The following is a 9016-nucleotide window of genomic DNA, read 5'->3' on the forward strand; positions in this document are numbered from 1 at the left end:
TATTTTTTTAAATGTCATTTTTTTAAATGACTTTTTTTTTTATTGCATTTTAGTGTAAATATGAGATCTGAGGTCTTTTTGACCCCAGATCTCATATTTAAGAGGTCCTGTCATGCTTTTTTCTATTACAAGGGATGTTTACATTCCTTGTAATAGGAATAAAAGTGACACAATTTTTTTTTTTTAAACAGTGTAAAAAAAAAAAATAATGTAAACTAAATAATAAAAATTAAAAAAATTTTTTTGAAAAACCCCCCGTCCCGACGAGCTCTTGCACAGAAGCGAACGCATACGCGAGTAGCTCCCACAAATTAAAACGGTGGTCAAACCAAACATGTGAGGTATTGCCATGACCGGTAGCGCAAGAGCAATAATTCTAGCCCTAGACCTCCTCTGTAACGCAAAACATGCAAGCTGTAGAATTTTTTAAACGTCGCCTATGGAGATTTTTGAGGGTAAAAGTTTGACGCCATTCCACGAGCAGGCGCAATTTTGAAGCGTGACATGTTGGGTATCAATTTACTTGGCGTAACATTATATTTCACAATATAAAAAAAAATGGGCTAACTTTACTGTTGTCTTATTTTTTTATTAAAAAAAGTGAATTTTTTCCAAAAAAAGTGCGCTTATCAGACTGGTGCAAAAAAAAGTATTGCAACGACCGCCATTTTATTCTCTAGGGTGTTAAAAAAAAACCATATATAATGTTTGGGGGTTCTAAGTAATTTTCTAGCAAAAAAACCTGTTTTAAACATGTAAACACCTAAAATCCAAAACGAGGCTGGTCCTTAAGTGGTTAAGTAAATGATAGTTTATACATTTAAATTTGGTCCTGCCCACAAGAAGACAAGATGCAAAGAATTATATTAGCTAATGGTAGGTCAGTAAGTAAAGCTACACCAGTCTTTCACCACATGGTGACCTTAGGCATAGGAGATATGTCCTAAAAAACTTTAACAAAGTATCTCCTACACTGTGCTACTCTCCCACTGCTCTCTCACTACTATTAGGCCCCTTTCACACTGGGGCGGTGGGGGCATCGGCGGTAAAACAGCGCTATTTTTAGCGCTGTTTTACCGTCGTTTTTGCGGCGGTATTCGGCCACTAGCGGTGCAGTTTTAACCCCCGCTGGCGGCCGAAAAAGGTTTAAAACCGCTCGTACAGCGTGGCTATAGCCGCTGTATTGCCGTGGTATAGCCGCGCTGTCCCATTGATTTCAATGGGCAGGAGCGGTGAAGGAGCGGTGAACACACCGCTCCTTCACCGCTCCAAAGATGCGGCTAACAGGACTTTTTTTACTGTCCTGCCAGCGCACCGCTTCAGTGTGAAAGCCCCCGGGCTTTCACACTGAATAAACAGCGGAGGCTGTTTAGGGGTGGTTTGCAGGTGGTATTTTTAGCGCAATAACGCCTGCAAACCGCCCCAGTGTGAAAGGGGCCTTAGTGTGCTTACCAGCTGTCAAAATGACAGCTGACAATTTTTATGCATTACATAGGAGTAGTCAAGAGAGAGTCTGTCAAAACTCAATTGCACATGTGTAAAATGACACTTGCAGATAGTCTGCAAGTGTCATTGAGTATTACAGTGTAACAATTGCATTGTTACATTGTATTTACTAATTTGTTCATATGTAGATGAAAGGTGTGACCTTTTGATCTGCCTGAGGAAATGATTAAAGAAACCTTATAAGTAAAACAAAATTCCTCTAGTTAACCTTAATCAGCTGATTACCACCTTCCTCCCTTTCTTCTCTTTGCTAGCTTTTTTCTTTATTCTTATTATTTAAACTTTTTCATTTTCCATTACTTTTTTTTTTTTTTTTTTTTTTTTTTTTTTTAGTATCACATAACAAACATATGGAAAAAGCACATTTTTCATTTGTATATAACTTTGCCATGTTTTGTACAACAAACATGAATTTAGTGTAATTTTAAATTGGATAAGTTATAGTATAAAATATATACTTTTATTTACAGTAACACTACTTACTTTAAAGCTAACACCGGTCAAAATTAGGAAAATAAGATTTGTCCCTTAAAGCAATGTATGTATTATTTTGTTATCTTAAGTAATAACAAAGCAATTCTCAAATAAACAGCTTAAAGTGGAAATGTAAAATTGTTCAAGTTCATAAGGTGCATCAAAGTATGAGAAATGGTTACAGCAATTCTGTCACATTGCAGACATACTGTATGTTAGGGTTTTTCTATGTATGCTTCTAAACCTAAATTAATAAAAGATCATGCACATTCATATCATACGAGGGGAGGCCAATAAGTTCTCACCCTCACTAAGATCCAGATGTGCTAGGGATCTGAAATGTTGTCCACTGACTCTTCCTTCTTTACATATCCACCTCCTTTGGTTACACATTTCTCACATCGGTGGAACAGACCTTTGATACCATCTGAATAGAAGTGTGCAGATTTGGAGGAAAACCAGCTATCAACTTCAGTAATGACTGCCTCATCATTGGGGAAACATCTTCCCCATAAATGTCTCTTCAAATTTGGAAAGTCCAAAGGTGCCGGGTCAGGTGAGAAAGGTGGATGAGGCAGAGATTTAGAGCCACAATCGCGAACAAAAGTGACAGTTGGTACAGGTCCAAAATGCTTTGTGCACATTCTACTCGTTGCTGTTTTTGGAAAGGTGTCAGTAACTTGAGAACCCAACGTGCAGCCTCTTTGCTTATTTGTAAGATGTTATGTAATATGTTGTAAACTGACCCCCTACTAATGTTCACCTCCCTAGCTAAGAAATTAATAGTCACAGGTCTATCTTCGAGCACTAGCTGCTCAACTTTCTCCACCACACTTGGTTCTGTGGCAGTTGACGGATGACCCTCCCTTGGGTCATCCTGTATATTTGTGCGACCACACTTGAATTCTCTCTTCCATCGTTTGACAGTCTCACATGATGGACAATCCTCTCCATACACATTTGACATCTCTTCATGGATTATTTGGGCAGATTTCCCTTGAAGACGGAGGAACCTAATCACGGCTCGGTATTCAACTTTGTCCGGTATGACACCTACTCCATTTCTCTTGGCTGTAACTATAATTCATCACGACCTACAAAAACAAAAATTGGCATGTGCAGTATCTCACAAAAGTGAGTACACCCCTCACATTTTTGTAAATGTTTTATTATATCTTTTCATGTGACAACACTGAAGAAATGGCACTTTTCTACAATGTAAAGTAGTGAGTGTACAGCTTGTATAACAGTGGTAATTTGCTTTCCCTTCAAAATAACTCAACATACAGCCATTAATGTCTAAACCACTGGCAACAAAAGTGAGTACACCCCTAAGTGAAAATGTCCAAATTGGGCAAAAAGTGTCAATATTTAGTGTGGCCACCATTATTTTCCAGCACTGCCTTAACCCTCTTGGGCATGGAGTTCACCAGAGCTTCACAGGTGCCACTGGAGCCCTCTTCCACTCCTCCATGATGACATCACGGAGCTGGTGGATGTTAGAGACCTTGCGCTCCTCCCCCTTTCATTTGAGGATGCCCCACAGATGCCCAATAGGGTTTGGATCTGGTGACATGCTTGGCCAGTCCATCACCTTCACCCCTAGCTTCTTTAGCAAGGAAGTGGTTGCCTTGGAGGTGTGTTTGGGGTCGGTATCATGTTGGAATACTACCCTGCGGCCCATTCTCCGAAGGGAGGAAATCATGCTCTGCTCCAGTATGTCACAGTACATGTTGGCATTCATGGTTCCCTCAATGAACTGTAGCTCCCCATTGCCTGCAGCACTCATGCAGCCCCAGACCATAACACTCCCACCACCATGCTTGACGGTAGGTAAGACACACTTGTCTTTGTACTCCTCACCTGGTTGCCGCCACACATGCTTGACACCATCTGAACCAAATAAGTTTATCTTGGTTTCATCAGACCAAAGGACATGGTTCCAGTAATCCATGTCCTTAGTCTGCTTGCCTTCAGCAAACTGTTTGCAGGCTTTCTTGTGCATCATCTTTAGAAGAGGCTTCCTTCTGGGATGACAGCCATGTAGACCAATTTGATGCAGTGTGCAGCTTATGGTCTGAGCACTCACAGGCTGACCCCCCACCCCTTCAACCTCTTCAGCAATGCTGGCAGCACCTATACATCTGTTTCCCAAAGACAACCTCTGGATATGATGCTGAGCATATGCACTCAACTTCTTTGGTCGACCATGGCAAGGCCTGTCCTGAGTGGAACCTGTCTTGTTAAACCGCTGTATGGTCTTGGCCACCATGCTGCAGCTCAGTTTCAGGGTCTTGGCAATCTTCTTATAGCCTAGGCCATCTTTATAAAGAGCAACAATTCTTCTTTTTTTCAGATCCTCAGAGAGTTTTTTGCCATGAGGTGCCATGTTGAACTTCCAGTGACCAGTATGAGAGAGTGAGAGCGATAACACCAAATTGAACGCACCTGCTGCCCATTCACATCTGAGACCTTGTAACACTAACAAGTTACATGACACCGGAAAGGCAAAATGGCTAGTTGCGCCCAATGTGAATATTTTCACTTAGGGGTGTACTCACTTTTGTTGCCAGTGGTTTAGACATTGATAGCTGTGTGTTGAGTTATTTTGAGGGGACAGCAAATATACACTGTTATACAAGCTGTACACTCACTACTTTACATTGTAGCAAAGTGTCATTCCTTCAATATTGTCACATGAAAATATATAATAAAATATGTACAAAAATGTGAGGGGTGTACTCACTTTTGTGAGATACTGTATATTACTAAGATATTCACCTGCAAAATTTTAGATCCCTAGCACATCTAGATCATGGTGAGGTTAAGAACCTATTGGCCTCCCCTCGTATAAATCAGAAAATGTATTAAACTACAGTCAAAACAATTTTGTTTTATTTTTGGTTAGCATGGGAAAGGGAAAAGAATTTCTGTCAGATTCTTTTATTACTATCTGTGTCTCTATCAGGGAGATTCACTCTCCTTTTTTTAATGGGAGCAGATGTCAAAAGTAGAATTTCCACTTTTGGGGAGAGTTCTTCTCTTTTGTTACTTTCTGCAAAAAATCTGGCAGTGGTTCTAACCCTTCATCACTTTGTCCAAAACTAAGAAAAGTTTGGATTGGAGTCCATTCTTTAGACCCCTTTCACACTGTGGCAGTTTTCAGGAGTTTTAGCGCTAAACATAGCGCCTGTAAAGCACCTAAAAACTGCCTCTCATGCCTCCCCAGTGTGAAACCCCGAGTGCTTTCACACTGGGGCGGTGCGCTTGCAGGACATGGAAAAAAGTCCTGCAAGCAGCATCAATGGGGCGGTGTAGGGGCCCTGCTCATTTGAATAATCGGGCAGCGCTTCCGAAGTGCCTGTAAATCAACAAGGCAGTTTTAGCCCTTTCTTCGGCCGCTAGCAGGCGTTAAAAGCTGTATATATATTTTTACTTTTCTGCACATTTAACAGCTTGTAATTAAAAAGTCACAGCAGTTTTTGCGATTTGACATCAATGACTTCTGAAACGGTTTATGAAAGACAATATGTGGTCATTTTGTAGTAATAACCTAATATAATTTAAAAATGGATATTCCAGAGTAAAATTATGAATAAAAAGTTTTATTTTGCCAGGGTCTATCCGTTTAGTGAATGGAAGCCACCGGTGTGAAGGTCGTGTGGAAATATTTTTCCTATTGCAGTGGGGAACGGTTTGTGATGATGCATGGGACATGAAAGCTGCAAAGGTGGTGTGTCGATCCTTGGGCTGTGGAGCACCTTTTAAAGCCTGGGGAGAAGCATGGTATGGACAGGGAACTGGTGTTATCCTCCTTGACAATGTTAAATGTCATGGCAATGAAAGTTCCTTACTTCAATGCTCTTACATCCGATGGAATGTCCACAACTGTGATCATTCAGAGGATGCTGGGGTAAAATGTGGACTTGACTGAACAATGCATTATTATTTGAATGCTAAACAATGTAAATGTATAAATTTTGTAAATATTGTTGTACCTTTTTAAGTTTGCACTTTATTATCCCATTTAAATTCAAGAAGGCATAAACATACAATGTGTTAAACAGTATCCTTATACAATAAAGGTTTAAAAAATGTTGAAGCAGTTTAAGCAGACTGCCATTTGTGCCTATCATGGTTAGTTGGCTTACCTTGTAGCTGAGAGATCCACCAGCCTTTGCCCCACTGCTAATGACATCCTAAACTAAGCCTGTCGGTTAACTTACATTATTCAATGGCCGAAGGTCCAGGATTTCCCACATCCAGGTGCCTGCTTGCATGTCCCAAAGGTCTTTCTACTGCATAGAGTATTCCCAGAACCTGGGCACTCTTTTATGCCAATATTGGGCTCAATTTCAATGGTTGATATCTGGCTTGACTCCCCTCCCCCATGTACTCTATTGAATGTGATAAATATTTGTATTATATAATGCTTGTTTTTTAGGATACTCAGAAACTATGAAGATAATCAGAAAATGGGAGTAGGTACCAGCTCTTGACCTGGGGTCAACTCAGGTAGTGTAATTAGTCCACAGTTTACTTTAGGCTTTAGCTAGCTATAGACAAATTTATCTCTGGAATTCATTAATGGCAATCTGGAGAATTCAGACTTTGGTTTGCAAGACTGTATTGGGTGAAAATTAATACAGTTTGGTAGGGGGATATAATAGAGACTTGCCTTATTACTGCCCCATCAACCAATGTTCTTTTCCATTTAATTGGTCCTACATGATAATATCCAGCAAGGGGCAACCCCACGATTGGAGAAGAGGAGTGGTTTTGTGAAACCAGTTACGAATACAAAAAAGGTGGGGAGGAACCCCAAAGAAGCTAGGGATAAACTAAGTGTTCCTCTCTGTCCTCTCTGTTATGTCCCCCAAGACCAAACAATCATATTACCCTTTACAATACGGGGGGGGGGCACCAAAACGCTTCTTCTCTGACTGCAATTCAGCTTTAATGCGGGGAATTTGCAAGAACTCTGCCAAATAAGAAGGTAGCCTGATATGCAAAAGATCTGAATCTAATTGTTTAATGTTGTTGTTAAATGCCCCTCATGGTATTCACCACAAATACAACATGCATAACATATAATAAGCTTTATTTGTGCTTTTTCTGTACTGTGAAGCATTTAGCATTATGAAATTTCTTACTCTTATACTTTGAAGTTGATCGGAATAAAATTTTCTAATGTTGTTGGGTTTCTTGATAAATGTCTTTCAAGGTATTCACTCTATACAGTACATGCTATACAAAAACATAACAAGCTTAGAGGTTTCTTATCTGTAGAGTCAAGCATTTAGCACTCTGGAATTGCTAACCTTCATACTTTGACAAACACTACCTAGTGATATCCTGAGCTTTTGTCATTAAAAAAACTGTACATCTTCAAAATAAGCCTCTTTTGTTAAAATGTCTTTTAGATAAGATTTCATGACTGTTTTGGTGAAAAGGAGTTCTATGTATTTCATACTATATCTTACTTTACAAGTCACATTTCCAGGCTAGTTATTATTATATTGATTATGTTGGTGTGGCAACAAAAAAAGGCTTATGTAAAACTTTGAATAATATGATAGTAGTTTTCAGTTTACACTGAAAATATTTTTATATGATTATTGTAAATGAAATATATTGAAAAAAAACCTTTTTGGAATCTCTGTGATTTATTAGCTGGTTCTGTGAATAATGTCATTGATATATACTGTACATTTGTAATTATTTTTTTTCTGTTAGATCATTATCAGATTCAATCAATTTCATACATAAACAAATCTGCTATGACTAAGCCTTTTTGTTTTCATGAGAATGCAAATATAGACATCTTATATAAAAACAGCTCCTGAACGCGATTTTTGGCCATTCAGAAAAGCCCATAAACTCCACTGCTGATAAACGTCCAAAAAACGTCTATGTGTGCATGGACACATAGGTTAACGTAGAGGGGAGTTTATGGGCTATTAAAAAAAAAACCCAAACTCCCAAAAATGGCCATTTATGAGCTTCAGTGTGCATGGAGCCTCAGAGGGTGTCTGGCACAGAGTGGGAAGGGTTGTAGATTTCTTGAGCTAGCCATGCACAAGCCACATACTAACCTTTTCACTTTCGGGCATTCCCACCAAATGAGCCCTCTGTTTGGCAATCTCTGAAACATAAGAGGGAATGAGTCGGGATTACATGGGAGATTCTCGAAGATACTAGGTTCCAGCGAAGTAGCTTCTAACTTGTCTCCATCACCATTACCTGGACAAAACTTCCAGGAACATCCAGTTCCAATCCACTTCCACTGTATTTCCATTTAAGTCTCTCTCCCATTTGAAAACGTAAGAAGACTGGAATATACCAGGGTAATGAGGCCCTGGCCTCCTGTCTTGTTTAAGTAGGCTACTTCAAAGGGCATATGGGAAGATAGGACCGTTTTCTCGCAGTTTTATGATTGCAAGAAATGTTGTTCAATATGAAGAAGGGGGAAGTCTAGGCCTCCTTGGAGTTTGGGTCTTTGTGGATTGATTTAGCCATTTGAGGGAAGATACCATTCCACACACATTTTAGGATTTGCTTCTGCATTACTTAACGTTGGTAGAGCTAAATAGGCAAAGGCAATATTCGGACATGATAGAGAAATTTGGGTAACAATGTTATATTCACTGCTGTCATCCTACCTAACAAGGATATGTTGTGTATTTCCCAGGAAGTCAATAAAGAATTTAGACAGGTGAACAGTTTGAGATAGTTGGCTTGATGGAGAGTGTGACAAAGATATGAGCAAGAGAGATTAATACCTAGATAGGGCAAGGAGGAAGGGGTCCAGGAGGATGCAAAATAATTGAGAAAGATCAGGGGGTTGGCTAAATTAAGAGGGGCATCTTTGGCAAATAAGCACATTTTATGGAGGGGGCCTGCCACTTCGATCCCATGCATGTCCCTGTGTTGATGGATAGTCTGTGCCAGGGATTCTATTGCAAGAACAAGCAGAAGTGGGATAGCGGGCAACTGATCTGCGAACAGACAACTTGTCAGGTCAAAAACCAAAATA

At 39.7% G+C, this 9016-nt stretch overlaps 1 protein-coding gene across 1 annotated transcript in view; it reads left to right on the top strand.

The window, feature by feature from the left end:
- SSC4D (scavenger receptor cysteine rich family member with 4 domains) overlaps nt 1–7144 on the top strand; it is an 84107-nt gene extending 76963 nt beyond the window's left edge. The window contains exon 12 of the mRNA XM_073613227.1: nt 5598–7144. Within this exon, the coding sequence (XP_073469328.1) occupies nt 5598–5914 (317 nt within the window). The 3' untranslated portion in view covers nt 5915–7144. The remainder of the gene's footprint in view (nt 1–5597) is intronic.
- The last annotated feature ends 1872 nt before the right edge of the window (nt 7145–9016 follow it).

This window comes from Aquarana catesbeiana, linkage group LG02 (assembly GCF_042186555.1).
Source record: "Aquarana catesbeiana isolate 2022-GZ linkage group LG02, ASM4218655v1, whole genome shotgun sequence".
NCBI classification, from domain to species: Eukaryota; Metazoa; Chordata; class Amphibia; order Anura; family Ranidae; genus Aquarana; species Aquarana catesbeiana.